The following is a 24,707-nucleotide window of genomic DNA, read 5'->3' as shown; positions in this document are numbered from 1 at the left end:
ACTGCAAATAGAACCATTTAAAATGTGAACCCATGCAAATAGCTTTTCTGCTGAGAATAAAGCATTTCCATGAGCCAAGGAAGAATCCCTTCAGTACAGGATGTAGGATAGATTTTCTAGTCTAATGACAATAATTAAAGTTTTGATCTTGGAAGATGTATCTTGACTCATCTGATGCTAACGTTTTATGCTGGAGAACACGTTAGTCATACAGCAAGAACTGCTCTCCAAGCTTCCAGCTCTGTATTTAAGTCAGTAAATCTGGCTTCAAACAAGGAGATCCACTATTTCACTACTGATAATTTTATCAGAAAGAGATTATTAAACTGTGGGTAGTTCCCGGAAAAGTATCAGGATTCCCCCACAGTTACTACCCATACAGGTCACAGTATGCACTCCATTTATTTCAAAGACTCTCAACTGAGAGTTTAGCAATAAATGGATATTCCAGCGACATTGCAAACATCTAAGAAACAGTGGAAGCATTCCCACAACAAAGACTAGGAAAACTGTGGTTTAAGTGCAAGAAAACAGCATTACAGAAACCATCTATTTACAGTACACTGACCAAAACATTGAAGGCATTTCATATATTATGCCCTTGAAGTTTTCTGTTTTGAATTTATACAAAAAGGATGGAAATAGAAGCCCAGATAATGTGAAACTGATTTTGTGTGAAAAGCGAGCATTGTTCTGTCTTAATTATGGAACAATTTTGAATACAGGCAGGGATGGACTGCTCTCATTTTGCTCACTGAAAACCACAACCAGCACTGCATGCAGTATGACAATTACATTTACTTTAAAAGAAACTCCTACACTTTCAATTTGCTCACATGAAGAACGATCAAGTAATAGCTTTGTCAAATTATAGCCAGTCACTGCAAAAGAGCAGAATTCCTCCTAGCAAACTAAACCATGCATCAGCAGTTGTGCTTAAAAATAACTACTGCTTTGACTTAATACTGTAGTAATTTACGTTGCTCATGAATAATTTTAAGAAATTTGTATTTATTATCTGGATCTTCATATTCAGAGGTTTTGTAGCTTCTGTCATAGACCTATCACTGATTTCAACTGCACAATGAGAAAGCAGAACATCTACTGCTTTCAAAGATCCTGCACCAAAAATAACCTATCAATTAAAATAAACCTGTTCCTCTAATTTAGTCACTACTCCCATTCTCCAGTTATAGTTTCTTGTTGGACTTGAGCAATTTATGGAGCTTTGGGTGTGACTCGCTTGAGCGCAGGCAGCCAGCTGTATGCCAGCAATGTCCTGCACTGTGCTCCCGACGCAGAGCGGTTCTACACAAACCATACACCACTGCTACTAAAACAGCTCCACATAGAGCTGTGGATGGAGACTGACCAAGTGCCTATGCTGAGGTCAACATTCAGCGGTAAGTCAGATAAGATCTACCCAAATATAGCAGAGAACTGACTATATGCATTTTTATATAACATTTTCCATCTTGGAACACTGGATTTTTTTCTGTGTAAGTTGGAATAGATCTGAAAACCAAAAGAATAGTTTGGGAATTGCCTGTATCCTGGTAGCTGACATGACACTGAGTGCTGGGAATCCATTCAAGCTCACAGCTGACTATTTAACTAGAGCTGTGAGACTCCTGCTTTTGGCTCTAGAAACTCCAGCTCAGTCCCTGGTGCCTTGCCCAGGACAAGAATTATCACTGATGCTCTCTATCAAGGAGTTTTTCCCAGACTAACATTGCAGAGCTTGATAACAGATTAGACAAGGTATCAGAACTCATCATGACAGAACTTCAAGACGACTCTGGAACGTGCGGAGAGATCGGATAAGGATGTAAGAAAATTCACGTGCTTATCAAACCTTCAGCTTTTCATCCGCAAAAAAGAAAGGAGGAAATCTGAAGCACAATGTGAAGAAGCGTTGCAGATCTGTAAATTTTTGCTTTCACTGCAGTTCTGGAAATGGGGGAATGCTGGGGAATGTCACACTAATGCAGTTCACCCCAGAAACACATGCTTATAAGAAATAGTTGTGGTCTCTATTCAATTACAAGGATGACATGAAAATTTATTTCTAAACTGGAATGAACATCTACACTTAATAGATTCCTTTACTCCACCCTGCCTCATGTACTCCCTTTCTTAGAAAGTCAATAACACCTCTAGGAAACAACAGATTTAAAACCAAATTGCAATATATGTTGGGATATAGGGAGGTATTTATCATATTGAAGAAGCAAACTGTAATAGCTGTTGCTAAAAAGAAAATTTTGAGAAGGGGTATTAAATGCAATTAAATATTTAATCCCTAACAGTTGGGCTTCAGACATGACTTTTATTAGGAAACAGATCACGTTTTCCAGCCCAGAAAAGATTTCCAGTGCACTCCACGAAAGATTTCTTCCAACCTTTGGTGCCACCCACTGTTATGACGTGCTGGGTTAGATTAGCATCTCACCTTGCATATGCTGTTTTCTATACACCTATCTAGGCTACGGATATTTTTTTCTGAAGTGACGATAAATGCAAATAATTCAAACAAAACCTGTGGAGTGATTTTAGACTTAAATTCTTAAAGTTAGCAAAAAATTCTTTAAAAATTCCATTCCTTTTGCTTTTTATGATTTTCTTCTTTCCATTACTCTGCCATTTTTGTCATGACACACCAGATCATTTTGAAGAAAACACACAGAGGAGCTGCAGAGACCACAGTTTCTTTCTCACATCATCTCTGAATGTCTGGGTCTGTCAACTCTCAGCTCCAGGAAACAAGGCCTGTTCCTTCTCTCAAAATTTTTTTAGACTTTTTTCAATTTTATGCAGAAGTCTAGTGATTCTACCTACATGGGGTTAGGTTCTATATAAATACATATGTATATTCATAAACTAGTGCAAAATCAACACTGAAGAAAAACAACGTAATCTATATATACACACACATGTTGTTCTAATAGTCTCTCCTAACTGAAGCCTACATTTGGATTTTTATTGTAATGGAATATAGCAAAAACTGATGTAATAGCTATGGTTATCACCCTACAAACCTGCTAAACTGTTTCCTTAAATTAGTTCTTGAGAGCTCCAACACAGGGGACTTGGAGTCAGCTCCAATGGTACGTATCAAAAAACTGCATACAGAAATCAACAGCTTGAGTTAGTGGTTCATAATTTTTTTTTTTTTTTTCCTTTTGGTAACAGAAGATCACTGTCAAACCTCAAAATATCCATCTGACAGATTACCTGAGACACTGACAACGGTATTGTTCAGGGTGGTTGCACGGATAGGAATAGACTGTAGTCTGCCCTCCAGGAGCACAAGCAGGTCACATTTCTCTCAACATTTCTGCAATTAAGCCTTAGAAATGAGTGCCAAACTCGGGGATCTGAGTCACCTCAGGAAAATAATATACTAGGCTAATTCCAGATACCTTGGGGGGGAAGGGGGAAATGTAAAGGAAGAGGTGGAGTAATTGCAGTTTCTTTTATTCTTATTTAATGACACATAGTAGAAAATCTCGGGAAATTTGGTTTATGCTAGATCACCAGAAGGAGATCAGAATTACATCCAGCTCAGAAGACCCTCCTTTAAACAAGGAACAACTCCATCCTTAATTCCTTAAGTGCTTACCTCGGGCTCCAACATGACTAGAAATTCATGCCCCCTAAATCCTAAAATTCCCAAGAAAAATAACCTGGCAAAAGATTCTGCCTTGATTAGTTGTTCTGTATAGTTCATTTTTTCAGTAATCTGAATTATTTAGCTTTCATTACCATTAAACCTCAAAACAGCACCTGACTTTCAGCAGGAGAGATTTAATTATTTTTTCTATGCAGGGATCCTATTCCAAAGTGAGCAAAGTGAACTATATTAGCCACAAATTGCTGGCAATATCCTCACCACTATACAAGAGATGCTATAATGTCAGAGCGGGTGGAAACCTTACTCATAAGGTCACCCCACCCAGACACACAGGCTGACAGCCTGTATGCTTGCCCAGCAAAACAATCACCCCAGTGAGACAATGTGTTTGGAACATCATATTTAAGACTTAAGAATTCAATCAGTGTTGCTCATGTAGGAAATCATTTCACTCTGTGGTTTAGGCTTTGGTTTTAACAGCAAAGCAACCATGCCTAACTCTCAGATATTAACTTTAACATTTTGTCAGTACAAATGCAGTCACAACGACCCCAAGACTCTTCCCACACGGTGTGCTTAGCACAGCCTGCCACCGCTTAAACTACGCTGTTGGCTACAGGATTTCTGGCTCAGTTTGCAGCTACAATTGTCGGATCGTGAGCGTGACTGTTTCATCCTCTGCTCCTCTACTGGTCTCCCTCCAACAAAGCTGATGATTTTTTAGGCAAGGAAGAAGCTTCTGTCAAACCCTTGCCTGCTAGGAATATGTGAACAGAAGATGACTGTTGAAGTCTGAACGCAAACTCACCAAAACTTCCACCCATCTTGCCTCCTGTCTGCTCTCTCAGCTCTGAAATGTTCATAAACCCAGACAGAGCACTCACCTTAAAAGGCTTAAATCATCATCAGTAACAAGCAGTTTCAGGATATTGGCTCTATCTTGCATCAGTCTGTTAGCTACCAGGCCCAATATTAAACCGGGGAGCAGGAACAACAAAACCCAGGGAACAAAACCACCCTATTACCTCATGCTGCTTAATATTCCTTCAGACTACACACTCCGTGCTCTTCAGCCCAGATTCCAACTTGCGTGCAGATGTAACATTGCAGCACTGGTAGAAATCTATCCCAGAAGTATTATGTCCACAAGAAAAGTAATTTAAGGGCATTCAGGCACAGATTACAGGAATGAAAAAAATGCATCAATACAGGCATTTGTTCAATTTATCTTTCCAGTCAAAGAACTCAGCTGCTCGGACACTTACTCACTACGGATCTAGAAGCCATAAACCAGCTCCCCGAGTTAACTGAACCAAAGCTCAAGCATCTTTTCTGTATTTGGATCATAAAGAAATCTGGATAATTCCAGATAACCTGAAATCTTCAGGTTGAGCTGTAAAACAGACATATATCTATCTAAATATACTTTTTATGTATACATATATGTACATACAAATGCACATATGAATATACATTTACACCATATAGATTTTTCATATTAAAATTTTGCACAAATGATTTCAAATGTTTAATGTGTTTTAAGTATTTAGGCCATTAAATACCCAGTGAAAAATGTGAAGTACAAAAGACAGATTCTTAGATGAGGTTACAAACCAAAACATACCACTTCAGGAAGCCAGGTAGCAGAATTCAGGAAGCCAGGTAGCAGAAGCAGGGCTGCTGGGTTTGCCTTTTCATGCAGTACTGTCCTCAGTGTTGAAGCACACCCACGTGCCAATAGTGCACAGAGAACTAACCTCTGCTAGTGCTACCACAGATCTTTCTGATCTCAGATAGCAACAAAACGCAGTCAAAATAAGCACTGTAGTGTTACATGCAACCTGAAACTAATAGGAATGACAGGAATCCAGGCTGACGTTATCATGGAGAACAACCAAACCATATAGGAGCTCCCTAGATGTAGCTCTGTTTGTATGATGCATGTGAAAAATAATTCATCAACAATACTGCTAGTTCTTCCTAGCTCTGCCAGCTTAAGGTAGAAGTTGAATAGAATACTATAGAAGAGGGGTGAGCTAGTGAAGTACATTCACATTGGTATGCACTTCACTAAGAACAGCTCTGGCACCTACGTAGTTTGCATGCGGACTGACATAATAAATATTAATCTCAAAAGTTACACAGAACTGTGATCTAGTATTGTGATGCACTGTGCAAGTCTCTATACATAGAACTGCTGTAGATCCGATCAACTTCTAGCAGGTCATCTCCAAGGAGGGGCTCGGTTTAGGAGAAACGGTACAATAAGCACGGAGGAATTCTACATTTGCTTGCCAGCTGGTGCTTTCTCGTGCTGGATCAGATAGCTTTCAAGAAATCCACACCTTGCCTACAGTAGGGCAAACTCAGAACTCTCAAGTTCAGAGTCCCTGCTGGGTTGGCTCCCAAGAAAGATTACAGTATGGTCTCAGACTGCAAGAAGATTGCCTGAAGCCATCAGGTATGTTAAGACTCCGAGAGGAGGAAAATTAAGGTATAAAAGGCACTAAATGTAGGCTGTTATTAGGATTAGAGATTAAAACAGATTAAACAGATTTAAATAGCACGTAAGGGGTTACTTAATACCCAGAAAATGAGAAGACAAAAGCTGTAAGGGGTAAAAAGACATTCGGAGATACATTCCATCTTGAAGCAGTCAAAGATACAATCGGGTTCATCTACAGCTGTCAATGCGTTTCTGTTCTAGCAACTGAAGTCTGTTCCTATATGGCCAGTAATTTAAGACTTTGCTTGTTATAAAGATGTGTCCAACTAAGGGTGTCAACTTTTGTTTTTATCATTTTAAGAAATACTAAATAAGATTATCTTCACGTTTTGAACATATACTGCTCAGACAATGAGATTTAAAAATAATCAGCTTACTGGGAATTTCAGCTTCTCTATGAAAGACCTAGAGATAACAACAACTTTAGGTTTTCTTAGCAGCTAAGAAATTTTGTGTCATCTCTAAATTTTGCCTCCCCTTTGTGGGTTACAAAAGCAGACCTACTTTCTCCATGCCCATCAGAACTTTGTTAAAGAACTAAAAATGCAAAAGTTTGACATTCTTTTTTGTGAGAAGTTGAGCCTTCAAACAAAATTTTCTACATGAGCTGTCTAAAGGGGGTGAGTTTAAGATCCCAGCCTCTCCAACCCGGTTATTCTCACTGTGTTCCCCAAGCCTGCCATCCCTCCAATCGCAGCCTGGTCTTATTTCAAGAGGCACAAATACTTTTCATCTGAGTAGCTGAAGCTGTGAACACCAGAAAAAGCAGAACTCCCTACAAAACAGTCATATGCAGCCCTCTTCAAATCAGGTGCATGGGTTAAACTGTTTTGAGACCTCTTCCTGCACCATTTTTCAGTGATCTCTACATTCTCCTTTGGTGGATTCGAGCGCCGTTTTCACACATATACAGAAGATTTAGTTTTCTTCACATGCTGCGTTTGAGCAAATCAAGGCAATGAAAAAGATAAAAATCTAAGACGACTGGCTTTTCAAGAAAAATGAAAAGCAGGGTGCATTCTGGCACAAAGAACTGGCAAGTACCAAAAGGAAAGTTCTTAGTACCTACATAGATGAAATGCCTAAAGAAAAATACAGAGATAGGAAAACAGTAGAGTGGGAAATAGGAGGTGAAGGGAGACTGTGCTCCAAGCTACATCTGATGATCCTTCTTAAGATTTTGGGCAGACCAAAGGCATTCGGGTCCAAAACTGCAACCTTATGCATAAACTCAGGAGTTCCCTACGATCTTTAAGCATTGCACAAACCGACTCAAGTTTCACCCAGAAGCTCTAACAGTGTTCCTCTGTGTACAACCAGGAAAGTAACTGTCTTTATAGGCACCAGCAGTCACAACAAAACCCAACCAAAATTCAGTATTTCACTGTCATCCGAGCATTTCAATCCAGTCAGCCTTCTAGAAGCACAGTCAGCCTGGTACAATACAGCCTCAGGATCCACAAAAGGGCAACTTCAAGAAGTTACCTTTTTTTTTAAAAAAAATTTAAAACAATAAAGCCTACTGATGAAATGGTTGTTCAGGAAGTAGAAGTCAAAGGCTGGTTCTCTCCTCAGCTTGTAACGAGCTTTAAATTCTTATTTAATCCCCCAGAAGAGAACTATAAACACTAAAAAAAAAAAAAAAAAAAAATCAACCCCTGTTGACACAGCACCCTCTTTTCCTACTGGCAATGCCACGTCAGTGACCTTGCCCTTTAACTGGTTCCCACTTAAGAGATTTCAGAGTGCTCCCATCATACTTCAGGCCCCAGAGTTAACCCTAGACCAGTATCTATAAACTGATTATGCTGCATGGAAAAGATAAGCTGCACTGCTGTAGCAGCGATACATTTTATTGTTATCATAAAAGAGTAATCTCTCGTGTTGTTAAGGACAGCAAAGAAAGGTAGTCTAGATATTCCTAGAGGGTGGGGGGGGGTTTTGTTTGGCAACAGAAAAATTGTTGATTTAAAATCAAAAGTTCAAAGTGCAGTCAGATACTGCACCTGCAAACACACCATTTTCTGTCAGTTTTTTATGTTGTTTCAAAGTCTCTGTTTAAAGAAAATTCCTTCCTGCTGTTCCATATCAAAGTGTCAAACAGGAAAAGTTCAGAAATGGTGTTGAACATCACCGGTTAGCACAGTGATTGTGTATCTCCAGGTGAGTTGGGCTGTACAGGCACAGGTTCTCCATTCTTTGTGTTCTCTGCACTAACAAACTACTGCAAAAATCCAAATGATTTTACAGGGCAGGCTGTTTCAGGAAGAGTCATTAAACGTACAGGGAAAGACAGGGAAGAAAAGTTTATTTCTAGCTCACTAGGCCCAAATCCTCTGAAGTCTCCAGACATACAGCTTCCATTTACTTTAGTGGGAGATTAGGAATCTAAGGCTTGCTGCTGCATTTAGTACGTCTATGGGCTCTCAGCCTCACCCTCTTTTAGGTATATTAGCTATTGCCATAATACAGGAAAATCTAAACCACCAATTTTATTGTTACATTTTATTTTTCCTTGTATTCTGTGACTTAACTGCTAGTAATTATCTTTTATTAAACAAGGTTTACTGCTACCATACTAGGCATAGATAAGATCTCCTGCTTAATAGGTTTGATACATTGGCATGGGTCCCAGAACCACGTGAATTTACTGCACTGATAATCAAATGTATTCATGCTTTCAGCTTCTGGTCCGTATTTTACATTTCTCATTGATACACCAAAACAAGCAAGAGAATACTTATATAAAATGCAACGTTGTCACTGCATTTATCAACACTATTTGCCTGCTGCTTCCACGAGCTTGTGTGGATAGATGATGGCTACTGGAAGTGTTTCAGACATAGAAAGTTTAAACTAACAGTCGAGACCCAATATACATGATCAAGAGAATCTCTCCTCAGTGTTAGGATAAAGTTTGTCGCATGCTCCTCTTTGGTATAGCCAGAGCAACAGAAAAAGCTAAACTTGTTGAAGTTTAGCTTGAGAACAAGATGTTCCTGTGTCCTCTTCAAATATTGGCAAATACACAGACTAGCAAAAGCAGCCCTTTAGCCATCTGCCACATACCCATCTCCCAGACAAACATTATAACTTTTTTTGTGACTAAAATGAAGGCTTCTGTCAAATTTTTCCACAGCATTACTTGGAAATGGCCTAAAATTGAAATAATAGGCATCGACAGCCTCGGATCATAGCTAAATGTATTCAAGTAACAAATCACTATGACAATCTAACAGCATAAACCCAATTCTGCACTGCACAAAAACTGCATGCTTCCAGGTGTGCTTTTATGTATGCTTCCATGGTTAAAAGTCTGGTTGAAGATCACCCTAAAGTTAAGTACTGTTACAGCTGCTAGAGCAGACCACTCTTACTCGTTTTATACAGTTTTGAGAAATAAAATTCTAAAGAATTTTGAAAGTTGGCTCTGGACTTTGTATATGCCAACCTGATATGCCAACCTTGCACTTGAGAATCAGAGAGGCGCTGAGGTCTTGCACCTTCTAGAGAATTGAGAATCAGAGATTGTGTATCTGCTGCTTTGCATCTGATTTCTGCACAATGTAGATGTCAGACACTGGCATCTTTTCATCAAGTACAGGTGCCCACATTTGGTGCATCCTTAAACCAAGATACACAAGGATCTGTATGTGGCAGCTTTAAGCCAAGAAATTCAAAGTTATTCCAAAAGTAATATAACAGTAATATCCAAATAATGTATTTGAACTTCACTTTCAAACTACCCTTTAAAAACATGCTTTATCAGAATACTCCTCCCTCCTGGAGCTATTTAAGGTTTATGCTGCCCAGGAACTGCAGCCTTGCATTTTTGCAACTGAACGTTCTCTCAGCAGCATAAAATTAATACCACAAAGACAACACAGAAGGATGCAAAGCTCCCAGAACTGGATGTGGTCTGTACTGCTAGCTGAGCGGCAGGCGCTACGCCTGCCTTTTCCATTCGTACCAGGAATTGATGTGCCGTCCTTTGGGAATAAGAGTCGCTCTGTAAAACGTGTGGGAGCGAGGGGGAACGAGAGCTCTCTAGGAGCCCGTGACAAAAACTCCCTAGGATCCTACCCACGGAGAGATAGCAAACCCTGCAGGCTGGAGGGAGAGAAGGGTTAGAAGCGTGTAAGGAGCAAAACTTTGTGAGAGGCTGGACAGCTGGCACCCAGACTTCCCCAGAGGAGGAGGAGGAGGAGGAGGGGGAGGGGGAGGAGGGCATTCTGCAAGCCTTAGGGAAGGGCGGCAGAAGCTCCTGCCGAGGTAAGTACCTTGTAACTGAGCTGAGAGGGACTCTTGATGCTGCTGGTACTTGAGCGCCGTGGCCTCAGCCTTCCTCAGCTGGCCCTGCAGCTCGTAGTAAAGCATCGCCCCGTAGAGGAAGCCGAACACCACAGTCAAGAGCAGGAGGGTCTGGAAAATCCGCTTCTGTTTTCGGGAGCACATCCCGTTGCCCATGTCCCCGGCGGGGTCCCCAGGGCCCCCGCCCCTCACGGCTCAGCAGCGGGCAGCTGGAGGCGGCGGACGACGAGGCGGCGACATCGGAGGCCCCGGGCCCGCGTCGGGAGGAGGAAGAGGAGGAGGAGGAGGAGGGAGGGAGGGACGGAGGGAGGGACGGGCCGGCCCGGCCGAGCGCCTCAGTCCCTGGGCACCGCCGCGACGCCCCGGGCGGCTTCCCCCTGCCTGCGGGCCCTGCGCGTCGGAGCGGAGCCGGCGGGACTCTGCGGGGCGCGGGGCGGGCGGCCCAGCCGCATGCTGCGGCCGCGACGCCGCTGCCCGGCCCTGAGGGGGCGGCCCCGGCGGCCCGGCCCGGTTCCCCGCGGCAGGGGCGGGCAGCGGCGCGGGCGGCCGCGGCCTGCGGGAGGACGGGGAGGGAGGGGGCGGGGGGGCGGCTCCCCGCTCCCCTCAGGCGGCGCCTTCGGCCCGGACCCGCCCGCCCAGAGGCGCCGCCACCGGGGAGGAACAAAGGCAGCTCCCCCGGCCCCGCACTTACGTGTCAGCCCCGCGCCGCCGCGGCTCCCCGCCGCGGGATCCCCGAAGGAAGTCCCGCTCCGGGCGCGGCCTCATTGGGCCCAACCGCGGGTCTCTCCCCTCCCTTCGGGGCGGCGGCGCCGGAGCGCATTGGGTGCCCGCCGCGTCCGTCCGCCCCGCCGGGCGCTTCGCTTCCCGCCGCCCGCCCCTCTGCTCACGGCCGGCCCGGAGCGGCCCGGCCCGGGGCGGGGGGGGGTCGCGGGGCGGCCCCGCCGGGGGCTGCGCGCCCGCCCGGCCCCCGTGGGGCGACACCGCGCGGGACCAGGCGGGCGCGGGCCGGGGCGGGGGGTGACCGGCGCCTGGCGGGCCCCGGCCCCTCCGCCGCAGCGGGGCCTGCGGGGCGGCCGAGGGCTCCCGTGCGGAGAAGGCAAAGTCCCAGCGAGCCTGGTTTTGTAACCGACCCCCGGATTTACTGACACTCCGCGTCAGATTATTTTATTTTTCTCACAGGGCGTTGACCGTACCCCGGAGGTACCGCTCGTCTCGGCCTCCGCTCTTTGCCTTTTCCTCCAAGAACCGCGCTCAGGCCGCCGGTGAATTTAGTTGAGGCTGAGGCGATGCCTGCGCCAGGGCACTGCTCCCCAGTGCTGCCGGCCTGAACCAGCATCACTCCAGAACGGGCGTAACTAGAGTTCTCGCTACTGCTGTGTTTTATTACAGGAAAGAAAAACAACCAAGAACCAGGCTAAACTAGAAGTAATAATAAGAAAAAAAAAAAAAATCAAAGACATACTCCAAAGTTATTATTTTCTAAATATATCTAACTCGTTGATCTGTGGTTTTCACATGTATTATTCTGGTTGCAAAAGAAAAACTACATCAAAGAGGCTTAAAAATTTATTATTCAAATTTTCTACATATACCAGTAATTAATAGCAGTCAGTACCACGAGCTGGTATGACTTCTCCCTAAACGTATTTCAAATTTATATTTGTTGTCTTTTAATTTAACGGAATGCCTTGCTCTCCATTTGAGGGCTGAAGTGTTCGACGTTGTGAGTTAAGACACCCAGGAAGAAATTGTAATTGAAACAGTGATACTTAAAAAAAAAAAAAAGTTATTTTCCCTTGCCTTTAAGAAGCTTCCCACAGTTCTTGAAGATACATTTTAAAACTTTTGTTCAAAACCATGAGTGTTTCAAATTGACTCACCTTCACACAGGTTTATAGTATCCATTTCTGTCACAAAGTAGTCCCGGTGGGTTTCTTAATCATCACCCAAACTCCAGCTTCCCTTCCTCTCCCAGGCTCCTTCAGAGATGTCCTGAGCAATTCTGCGTTACCAGGCTCCTCAGCCTGAGCTCAGTAACGTAGAATGAGACAATTCTTTATTTCTAGACTGAGACTTTGAAATCACTGAAGATGATTTATACTTCAGTATTGCAGCGATTCAAATTATTTAATTTCTCATGTTTCCACTTCTTGCTTACTTTTACCTTTCATAAAAGCAGTTTCTGCCTTTAGTTTTGATCCCTGTGCACTGGAGAACAATTGGCTAACCAGCAACTTCATCTGAATACAGCAGTCATTTGGTTGATTGTTATGATGAATAGACATCATAAATTTAAGAGGACACTGAAGCGACATCATTATTTAATACCTATTCCAAATAAATTTAATTGATTATGTTGTAAATATACTTAATCTCCTTGTAGAAATTGGAAATATCATTAACAAATGCTGAGAAAAAAGCAAATTAGTAACTCCTTTGCTTAATCAAATATTACTTATATTCAGTAATAGCTAGCAATATATCTCCTCTTCAGCTCATGTAAATTGTGATTCTTCATAAGCAAACCAATTAGATTTAAAATGAGGAATTTATTGGGAGCGAGGGACTATTATGTGAAGCTATTAGGCAAATTTGAATGGGAGGTCCCAAAATAGAAAGGTTTGGACCTAAAAGAGACTGTAATATATTAAAAAGCATTAAATTAGTTGCTAGGAGAGGAATGTTAACTTTGACTAATCACTGAGTAAGTTACTGATATAATCAGAAAAGATGGAGGGTCAGTGCTTTCTGAGCCACGTTGTACCATGGGAAGCATGCTCGGAGGCTGCAATAGGGAATTCATGGGCAGGCATTAATACACACCTATTTATCATCTTTAGCTTAATTTCCTAAGCAAATGAGGCTTGTGCAATCAAACTGGCTGTCAGTTTGCGCCTTGTAAGTACAAGCAGTTGGCCAACACGTTGGCCAATTTCAGACAAATTTAACCAGGTTGTAGAAATGTTGAGCAAAATGAAGTTCCTATAAGTTCTGAGAAATTAGAGGAGCAAAATATAAAGTATAACGCTCTAAGTTCTCACAGAAGGGAAGGCTCAGATGTGCTCAGACTCAAGTGGAAAACAGGGAAACCGTTCAGGGGAGAATTGTTAGAAATACCCCATTTCTTTGGGACATGGGTTCTCATGATCAACCATAAGATTTGGGAAGACAGTTCTCAGTAGGTTTGAACATTGCAGAACTACATGGGGTTTTTTGTTTCCTTTGTTTGTTTTCTTCCTCTTAATGTAATTTTCTTGTATGTTCTTTATTTTTTTCACTGTCAGTTTTATTAAGCCTGATTCTGTGATTTTTTTGTAGCTAGAGATATCAGATTCTAATCGAAGTGATCATTGAACAGCCTTGAGATTTTCCAGAACGATCCAATGAACACACAGTTAAATAGATCAGGCAGCAGGTCTTTTTATTTATTTTTAAAATCCTACCAATCAATGGATCAGGGATCCGAAGTGATGGAAATGTACAGTGAAGGTTGTCCCATACAAGTCACAGCCCATTCATTTGGTTGCCAGAAGTTAAGGAATGTACTGGCAAGGCGAATGTTATTACCTCTCCAGCTACAAAGTACATTCCAACTGCAGATGTGTAGGCAAGAATGACCTTTTTGTCCAGTGACTGAAGCTTACTAATGCGTACAAAGATTGTTTTAACACTCAGTGTCATTTATTAGTGGTCAGGAACTGAAGGAATGAAAAGGTTGGACTTGAAGAGGTGAATGCTCCTGGGAAAATCGAGTCTATCCTTGCCTGAGGTCATAGTTTGTGACATTAGGGGAAGTCAGGCTTTTGATAGCTGACCTGTCAGCTGCCCGTGACTGAGTGTCCAGCCTAAGTAATCAGTTGAACTCTGTTTGCTGGTGTCCTAATTTGAGGTGAGGACAAGGAGGGCTGTGTTTTAATATAGAAAGTGCTATGCTGCTAAATATTCTGAATTAAAAAAACCCCATCAATCACAAGATATCCCAAAACAGACACTCAAAGTTAACACAGCTTTGACATTTGTTTTCTGGTGCCTCAGTTCTGACTGTAGAACAGTAGATGGTGATTGATGTCTACCTTATGATGCATATAAAGATACATTTTTCTAAATCACTCAGCATTCGTGGTAGGAATGGGGATAAAACACTGGTAAGAAAATTCTGCGAAGGTACATAGAGTAATTTAAACAGCATTTCATACTGAGGTGAGAAACTGTGGTTACTGGTGGAGATGAGTAAGGAGGCTACACTCTGACTTTGAATACCTTGTTTCTGGTGCTTCCTGACTCAAATGTCATTTTAGTGGCTCCAAAGCATTATCCTTTGTAAATAATTAATGCAGGTAAGCAGATGTATTAAAATGTACAGTTGTTTTAATGGGAGTAGGAAGTAATGGAGTTGTGGATGCCACAGATCTACAAAGACGCTATAGGTGTGACACACAGAGGACACACTTGCAACTGCCATACATTATGACATGGCCATAGGATCGCCACAGATGAACTTCAAGGGGCAGCACTCCAGTGTATCCTGTGTTGGAGCTTTTAGTTGTCTGTCAAGGCAGAACAGCTTCTAAGAAACACTGGAATTTGATCAGCCTTTTGCTTCATTCCCCCCAAAAAACTCCTCATACCATTATATGCTCCATTGTTCTTAACAAGACAGCTACCATAAAAACTGATAGTAAACAAAACAAATGTTGGGATCCCAAATTATTTAAATACCATATTAAATCGTGAACTGACTTTAAACAATGATCAGATGATCCACCTTATAAGAAACCTGAAACTGGAAACCCCTGTGTTCCCGAGGGCTGGCATTTTACAAAAAAGAAAAATAATAATGTTTGAGTGCTAATGATAATATGAATGCTCTTATGATTAAGGGGCTGGATATCTGAGCCTTTAGGCATTTATCTAACAGCATGTTATTTGCATAGAACAGAAGTGATCCAAGACAGGGATCTGTGTGTGTTTTGCTTCTGTGTGCTCTGTTGACACTACAGATCAATCTGAACCACTGGGCGAAATGCAAACAACAATAACGCTCAGCCTGCCCCACGCAGGTGGGGATGTTTGAGAGTATGAGCTGTAAAAGACACGGGGGCTGGGCCTGCACTGAGGTGGGAACGGGAGAAAAAAAATCTAACTGCTGGGGGAAAACACCATGCAAATAAAAGAACAGTTGGACAGAGGAGCCTGGTGTTTTTTCCACAGTAGAGTGTTAGGGAATCCTGGTCCCAGCTGAAACATTCTGCGAGGGAATTGGGCTTCCCCATTTTACTGTTTCAAAAGATAGCACTTGCATTCCACATTTTATGAGTTAGAGAAAAATGTCGAACTTGGGAACGCTGACTACAGACATTGTTTTTTCTGATACATAGAATAATCCCCAACGATTACATTTTCCTGGTGCATTTCTCATTGGGCTGTCCAGACTGGAGGCCATGGCAGATGGAGGAGTAAATAGGTCAGTGAATTTTCAATTGTTCCATCCCCTGCTTTTTCCAGTCTTGTCGGACTTGTCTATTTTTTTCACAGTCTTTTGGTTTTACAGCAGCTGAATAAAAGCCAGGATCTGATATCCTACAGCTGTAAAACTGTCTGGCCTTCCAGGAGAGAGAAATCTCATCTTTGTAATTCTTTCCATTATCACTGCACTGTAAGATAAGGTAGTTACTGATGAACTAATATAAATTTCATTGATGTTTATATCTGTGATATCTTTGTGATTTTTTAGGGATCTGAAATGGAGACTTTTAAGCAGTTTGGAAAGAACTCTGTAGAGTTAATTTGAGAAGAGAAAACAAGCACTCAGGAATTTATGTATAAAATCTGAAGAAATGTAGATAAAGAACTTTAAATGAGATTAAAATGAACTCAGGACTTTAAGAGCCATATTTACATTCATTCTCAACTTCATGGGGCTGCCGTCTCCGTTAGTGATACTATCATGGCCTGCCAGACTCAGAAATAGAAACTGTTTTTCCAGTCAGTTACAGGGTTATCCCTGGATTGTAGTTTTATTTTAATTTATTTACTTCTAGCTTTTGTGCTGCTCTTACACACCAGGAAAACATGTACAGCCTTCTCTCACAAAGCATGACTATCTCTCCTAATTGTTGGTGTTGGAAGTGCTTTACTGTTACATTATAAAATAAAATTAGTTCCAGTGAAGAAATTTTACAGATTTATTTGGGAACATAAGAGTATAGAGGAATGGAGAAAATGGCTGAATTTGAGAAAGACCCGTCAGAAAAATCTTAAGTTCTTCTCCTTAAAGATTTGTAACATTTTGTGTTTCAAGTGTCACCACTGAAGTTGGTAGCCGTGGTTGCACTTAAACATATACGTACTTGTTTGCAGTGCCTAGGCCTCAGTTTGTAAAGGGCTATCTAGGCACTCACTGAGCTCTTGCTAAAGAAATTAAGTCCTTAATTTAAGTGAAAACTCTATGCATTTGTTGTTTTTCAGAAAATTCTGCAATTTCCCCAATTTTTTCCCCCTATTTTTTAGGACTTCATTGTGTGGGCATTTTTTTGGTTGGGTTTTTTTGGGTTAATGTTTACTTTCTGTACATTTGTCTTACTGGTAGCTCAAATGCCTTGAAGAATTTGAGTGTAATTCTTCTTTACCGGGTGAGCTGCTGTAGGATTAACGTGGTCCTGGGGTTCAGATGGTTCAGCACACATGAATGGACACCCGGACACCTTAACAGACGAGATCATCCCAGCCCTCAGGTTTGAAAACCTTTTCTCCATTTCACTCATACGAGTACAGCTCTTCACTGTGTTTGAAATCATTCACCTTTGTGCTCTGTAAATATTTTATGTCTGAGATATCCAAAATGACTTCAGTCCTATTGCTGAGGAATTACTCTTGACTGTTTCTTGTGGAGAGTGTTTTTGTTTGTTTGTGTGTTTGTTACCAAAACCTCATTGAGCCACACTTTGCCTGACTCAGTTTCTGTTTGAGTTCCCTTCAAGGGGTTTTCTGTAGGACTCTCTCCCCCTTCTCTCTTATCAGGAGATAAATGCCTGCTGGCAGCTCTCAGTCACTGCCACATCAGTTTTCCTCACAGCTTTCCCCGTTTGTCCAGCTCGGCAGTCTGTCGGATAATGGGTATTCTTGCAGAGGTTTATTATGCGTGCACACGTAAGTGAGGATGACAAAGTGAAGAACCACTAAGGACTTGTTGTATGAAGATGGTCCTGAAAGAAGTAATTAATGGTTATAGCAGTAAGGTTCTTGAACTAGCTGTAAAAATGACATGGGAAATTGATCTTTTTGTCTGTGAAAAAGCATAGCTTGTCTTTTGGCTTGGATCTGTGCAGGACTGTAAGGACAGGAAAAAAGATCCTAGGAGCTGTTTGTTTTTGCAGTTATTAAAACCGATGACCTCAGTGTTTGGAAATGCTAAAAAAAGGGAGAGACCTGGAGCAAAGCAAGGGAAATTCATGGGCAGGGTGGAGAGAAGAATGTCAGATAGTCGGTGCCACCTAGTGGGAGCTCTCCAGAAGATTGAGTAGAACCAGGCTGCTGCTTCACACCCTAAAGAAATCTCGTAGAGGTCAGGCCGTGAAATAAAGAAATCATTGCTGAGGGTGTGGGTGCTCAGCATCACCAATAAGCAAGGCAGGGAGTGTGTGGGATGAAGGCAACAGCTGGTGGACCATGTGTGGGTGAAAAAAGTCAAGTTAATTAAATCTCTGATACAGCTCCATTACAAGGGGACTCGTGTCTTTTAGAGTTAGCTAACAAAAAAAAAAACAACCAACAACCAAACCCTAACAACACTGCTCAGTCAGTGTAGAGGAGCTCTTTGCCTGTGATGTGACACAAACTAAGCGGAGCATTGCCCTGAAAGGTTAGGGAGAGACATGAGACACTGTGCACATGCATGATTTATTAATCATACCTGAATGGTAAGTGCTTTGAGGCAATGGAGCTCATAAAGTTTTACAAGCATTTACACAGCACATTTATACTGTGAATAAAGAAGCACTATGGCTGCTATTAAGAACCTCTGTATGGAATTGCTGCATAATAAATAATGAGCTTTGAGACCAAAACCTACTCATCTATGTTATCAGACATTCTTGTGTTCTGGCCGTGATGATAACAGCCTCTGAGAGGCACAAAGTCCAGCTCAGTGCATGACTGTTTTGTTTGATTTTTTTTTGTTGTCGTTTTTAATTTAGTTTCCTTAGGAAATGAGGCTTCAGTCAGCCAAGGGTGTTGTGTTTGCGTGCTGTTCTCTTTAAAACCTTGCAATTCATTGTCTGATTCAAGCAGACTTATCAGAGGGCAGCAATCTCGGATATTGCATTCCTCAAAGTTTCATGCAAATAGGTGGCTGGGTAGAGGAGAGCGAGCCGTGAGGGAAAGGCTGAAATGTGGTATCAACTAGAATTTAATAACATGGAAAAATGCTTTATAAATACTGGAAGCACAGGAAAAGCTACCATTACTTTTCATAGTAAACTATAAACCACAAGATTTTCAAAGATAAGCTTCTTATGGTACTATTTGTTTAGACAAAAGTAACAGAAAAGTGGTAGTAAAACAGGAATGTGTACAAGTTTAGGATATTAAGCAGCATCGGTGGTTTTACTCGTGATTACACTTTCTGAAGTGGAATCACATTGCTGGAGTACAGTCATCATCATACCCCAGCGCGCTGCCGGGTACCATGGCACCATTTAATGCTGCAGAAGTTCTTAGATGGAATAAATTTATATCCTGGCAGAAACCCAAAGACAGTGTTTGTCTTACTGAGATTTCTCTGGCTGTTTCATAGTAGAATATCCTAGTATACTATGAACATATTTTTGTTGCTTTCCACTCTTTCTACTTTAAATGTAAGATAACCTTGTCCCCAGGTGGGGGTTCAGAACTACAGTAAGCAAGTGCCAGCAGACTGAGGAACTGGTGGTCCCTCAAGAAGGTGCCCTGTGATTTGAAAGAGGGTGGCAATTCACACAGCCCTAGGAGGAGCAGATAGGGCTGAGCTCTGTGCTGCCCCAGGAGCCCTTTGCCTCTCTCGACCCCAGGCTCAGAGGGAATCTCCCTTCCTCCCCACCTATTCTGCCCTTGATCTGAAAAGAGGAGGTTATGATTCGTGTGGCTGTTAGCCTTGCATCTGGTGGAATCAAAGTCGTATTTACCATAACTCAGGCCAATCCTTGAGGAGGAGAGGGGGAGAGAGAAGAGATACCAGCAACCCCATGGCCCAGATTTCAGTGGCAGTCCACATCTTTCAGCAAATATCCCAAATCCCCACAGCATCAGGTGCACTTGGGAACCTGATTCTCTGTTGTTTCTCTTTGGATATTTTCTGTTTTTTTGGAGTCTCGCTTACACTGACCTGCTAGAGGGCCGAAACATGAGATTTTGAAAGGACTAAATGTACACGCATGTTATTTCTAGCATGTTGTTTATTATCTACTCTTCAAAAGGAATCTCCTTCTCAAACAGCCCCATGGAAGTTCCTGTATTTAAAAATAGCAACCGTAAAGAGTTTGCATTCTCCTTTTGGCTTTTCTTCTTACATATTGCATGTTTCAAGAAAAAGCCTGAACATATAGGGAGGAAGTGACACAGACATATTGCTCATATGAGAGCACTAAGCAAATGGAAAACAGAAAACAGAAATTTGGCAGAAGCATTAAGGAAGATTAAAGTACATCTGGAGTAGAGCTGTGTTATTCCAAGGGGTAAAATAACCAAAACAATTGGAAATCAAAATACATTATTGCATATTTTAGCATTAAAATACCAGCAATGAGGAGAATGAATTTGCCAAATTCTGGTAAAATAATATTTAATTATGGTGAGCTTCCTACAGTGACTCAGGTAAACTTCCTGGTTGCTTGAAATTGTTTTATCTTTAAAGTGCCTCTAAGAATGAAGAAGGCTGCTGCAACAAAGCAACGTGGCTTTTGAGTTCATATAGTACATGTAGAACAAACATGCTGCTAGGAAGCTGATGTTTTTCTCCAGTTTCAGACAGCAGAAATGTCCAAATCTGAAGGTTAGTTAGGTAACATAATTCCTGACCTCCTACTCTTAAAGAAAGGTTGATTAAAAGTGCAATTCCTAAACAAATCAAGTATGTAGATATATTTACCTGACGTCCATCCTTCTCAGAAGAGGAGCATCATATGTAATGCGTATTTTGTATAAAAAACAAAGACCTGAATTCCTACAGACAGTTTTCTGGGTGACATATTGGTTCTATTAAAGTCCACATCACATTATTGAATATAGTATACTCAAGATTTCACTTTTACTTTCTTTTGACTTCACAGTTTAATATGTGATTATTTTGTTTTGACTTGACTTATAACCTAATGCATGACTAATGCTGATATGCAGTGATAAAACTTCCTGTTAGACTAAATCCCAAGAAACTCCAGTAATTTTATTGTCGATTTGGACTCATACCAATGTTACAGTGGAGAATTTTTTCATTTTTATTTCCACAGTAAAAGTAAGAGGCCCCAGCTGAAATATGACAGCCAGACTGCACGTTGGAGTAGTTTAGGTCCAGAGCCAGACCTGTATTCTGCAGTCTGAATCTTTTTCTAATTAAAATACACTTGATCTACTGTTACAGTGTTGAAGAGCTTTTGAAGTCCGACTCTCACTTTTTCACTTTTGCAGGGTATTTTGAGGAAAGAGGGTTGTCTCTGTTTTGGGACACATAAATGAAGTTTGGTTAATAGATGACAGTAACCATAGACTAGTTCACATTGTAAGTTTCATACTCCACTTTGATTTTTTCATCCTAAAACCCTGAAATTTTTACTGCATTTGTCACAATGGTTTTTGGAGATATATTAGGTTTCAAAGTGGGCTTACTGAACTTTCTGAATCCTTTTTTCCCTCAGGTCAGTCCTGTATTTTAGGGCTCTGTTCATGTGTTTCAGTGCAAATTTTGAAACTAGTTCAAGAAGTAAGTTGTATGTGATTTTCTGAAGACATGAAGCTTCAGGATCAGTCAGGATTACCCATCCTCTTTGGACACATCACTTATATCCAAATATGCTAATATTTCTCATAAATATCAAAGGCATACGGCCTAGTCTGAAACAAAGTAAATTTTTTAAAATGGAAAATAAATTTCCATTTTTTTAGTAGGAATTATGGTATCTAGGATATTTTGCTTCAAAACAGGTTTCTTTCCTTATTTGAAGGGAACGGCTAAAACCCTGACTTTAACTAGCTTCACACTGCTAGCAATGTACTTTTTGCAGCTCACTTCAAAACCCATGCAAATACATCATGCCAGCTCATTTGTGTGTGATGCAACACACAACCGAAAACCTCCAGGTTCGCAGAGGCTGGATGACACTCTGTAATGTCACTTTTGGGGAAAACAGTTGTTCCAGAAGAGCAGGATTTGGTTTAAACTTGATGTTTGGCATATTAACTACCTTCTCGGGCAAGCCAGTACTCCCACAAAAAATTCCTGCTTGGCAAATATTGTCCTGTAAACTTTGTGGGATGGTAGAGGGCTCCGGGTGACCCGCATGTGCTTTAAGGCAGGTACAGCACCTGCTGGGTTGTTATGCTGGGTGCTGTCAGGGGACCAAAGCACAACTGGGCACACAGACACCTTGTTGCTCAGAGTAGGCTGCCCTCAACACCCCTCCATCTCTGACTTCTCAGAGCCTCAGAGAAAACCTAGAAATTGCTTCAAAAGCTAACCCGGAACATTAACATTTCCTGGCTCTAATAGACAAGTTGATTTTATGGCATTACAAGTTTTCTCATCTGCAGCATCTATTAAGTTCTCGCTTAAGGTGGTACTTCTGCGGCTGTAGGATCAAAGGAGCTTGGCTCTTCCATTGCGTTAGCCTAAGCCTAACATCCCTTCTTTCCCAAAGTGCCAGCACCCTCTTTCTCACAGTAACTGATTAAAGCCATTAGTAAGATAAATTTCTTCTTTGCTGTAGGCAGCTCAAAGGTTGGTGCTTCTGGCTTAGCATGGGAAGAAAACAGCAGACATGCAAAAAACAGAACTCACTTAAATGAGAGGCAGTAAAGAAGCAAGCACGTAGATATCATTTGCCTTCTAAAAGGCATATGTAGAGTATCCTCTGATGATAAACCCGTGAGTGGCATATGCCCAATATTTTTAATTAGTACAGTATTTCTTCTGGCAATAATAAACACTATTCAAGGTGCCAAAGCTGTTGCCACTAATCACAAATTCTATATGCAAACATGTAAAAGACTGCAGAGTGTGTTCCAATTGGTTGGTGCTTACCCAGGTGTTACGCCAGACTGCAAAGCCACAGACTAATGATAATAGTTGTTCATTTTTTTTTTTTTTTAATCATTTACAAAGGAAATCATGCAATTAAGCATATGTATAGCAGTCCTATATAAGAGGAAACTTCACCCAAAAGATCTGGCCATAGGTCTTGAAATCACTGGAAATCTTTTTAGTACCGCATGGGCCCCAAACCCTCTATTTATAAAACAGATCCAGAACACACATCCAAGCTTTCTATCCCGTTTCCATGCCATAGTGCTTTGTTGGGACGCAATTTAAATTCCTTTGAACTCAAATTCTCCTTGACTACATGAAACATTGACTGGGATCCTGCCTTTAAAAACAGCAAAGTAAATGAGCCTCTACTCTCAATCACAAATAGTCAGGCCTTTGTTATCTGAGCTGCTTTTAACAAAAAGATCTCCTATGAAAAAAATAACCCCCCAAACAACCCACCCTATTTATCAGAGCTCTGCTTCTGAGAGAAAGGGATAAATCTTGTCAGAGTCAAGGCAGTGTACAGATAAAACTTACCTGAGATGGCAGCTGGAGGTTACGGTCGTCTTTGAATCGGAGAGAGGAAGAATTCAACCGTGGCTTCTGCACACCGTGTCAATATCCTAATCACTGGGCTTCTGACCGTTTTGGATACCATGTCACCCCAAGTCTTGACGTCTTCCCAAGCCAGATGGGGGTCATACTTTAAATAACCAGTTTCTGTAGGCTGGGGGAGAGTTTCTCACTTCAAATAATGAGCTGTTTTTACTGAAACATCCTATTAGGAATGTGCTCCTGCCAATTTAAGTTATTTTCCTTTGCACCTAAAGCTTGAGTCTGGAAAAAAAATTTTTTTATGTTCTTTGGTTATACTGCTTCTCTGCCCAATGTCTTATAAATACCTCCTGCCTTGAAGCTTATATGGTGTTTACTTCGAGGCCGTATTGACCCCTGGGATCAGGGCCCTGTTGTTGAATCGAATTGGGAAACGGATTACAAAACACAGGATGTGAGCACTTAATTTTGGACATGACAATGTTCAGTAAAGAGTTTTTAACTAGTGTTAATGGCCAATAATGCTGATACAACTGAAGAGGATGATGGAGACAAAAAGAAGAGGCAATCAGGGTAATTGATGATACCCAGCCCATTAGTAATTTTTTTAAAAGGAAGAAAACATGCTCAAAGAATCCTTACTCCAAGCTCCCTGGTGTGTTTTATTTTCTATTTTCCTTCTAGAACACAGCTGCCTTCTGGACAGAGATCACCTATGTTATGCCATATTATGTTTTTGATGCATATTCATCAGCGAGAAGATTATCCAAGCTTTTTTAGGAATCTCCATTTGGACTGAGAGGTGCATGACCTGTAACTTCATCTTTTCATTACAATAAGCACCACAAAAGTAAACGACCCAAGCACATTTGTGGCAGTATTTGCAGAAACAAATCCAACAGATCCTTCTGGGGTTCTTAGTAACCTCTCAGATGCTGAATAATAACTCCTTTGAAGTGAGTACGTAATGGTTTTTGGGGGTTTTCAAAGAAATATGACTTTATGTTTCAAGATGTGGCAGTGATATGGAAGCCTCTGTATGCAAATCAACCGCCCCAATTATTTTGTGCCAGTGAGGAATTGCTTTACTTTTTAATGAGACAAGAAACACTGACTAAAGTACAGTCATGTTATACATTAAAAAGGAGCAGTGTATTTGTTAGCCAATTTTAACGCCTTGTAATGAGAATATATAGTGACAGAATTATTTCTTACATGTACAGCACGGTGGTGAAATGCTGAGATGTTCTGGCTGTCAATTAGCACAGCACAGTTCGACTTTATATAGGTGTGTGCGCCGTCAGGGTGGGCTGGTTGCGCTTTGAACCATTCAGGCGTGGTTCCAATGTTCACTCTGACACTGTCTTTATCCAGCGCAGTGTATGGATGGCACCGAGACGTGAACTCCTCAGCAAAAGCATTGCCAG

General features: G+C 41.5%; 1 protein-coding gene across 5 annotated transcripts in view; it reads right to left on the bottom strand.

The window, feature by feature from the left end:
• Positions 1-11,143, bottom strand: part of GOLIM4 (golgi integral membrane protein 4) — a 34,680-nt gene extending 23,537 nt beyond the window's left edge. For all 5 annotated transcript variants that reach the window (XM_074912143.1, XM_074912146.1, XM_074912144.1 and 2 more), the window contains exon 1: positions 10,421-11,143. In XM_074912143.1, the coding sequence (XP_074768244.1) occupies positions 10,421-10,607 (187 nt within the window). In that variant the 5' untranslated portion in view covers positions 10,608-11,143. The remainder of the gene's footprint in view (positions 1-10,420) is intronic.
• Positions 11,144-24,707: the final 13,564 nt, after the last annotated feature.

This window comes from Athene noctua, chromosome 8 (assembly GCF_965140245.1).
Source record: "Athene noctua chromosome 8, bAthNoc1.hap1.1, whole genome shotgun sequence".
Lineage (NCBI taxonomy): Eukaryota > Metazoa > Chordata > Aves > Strigiformes > Strigidae > Athene > Athene noctua.
This window is presented reverse-complemented; position numbering and strand designations above follow the sequence as displayed.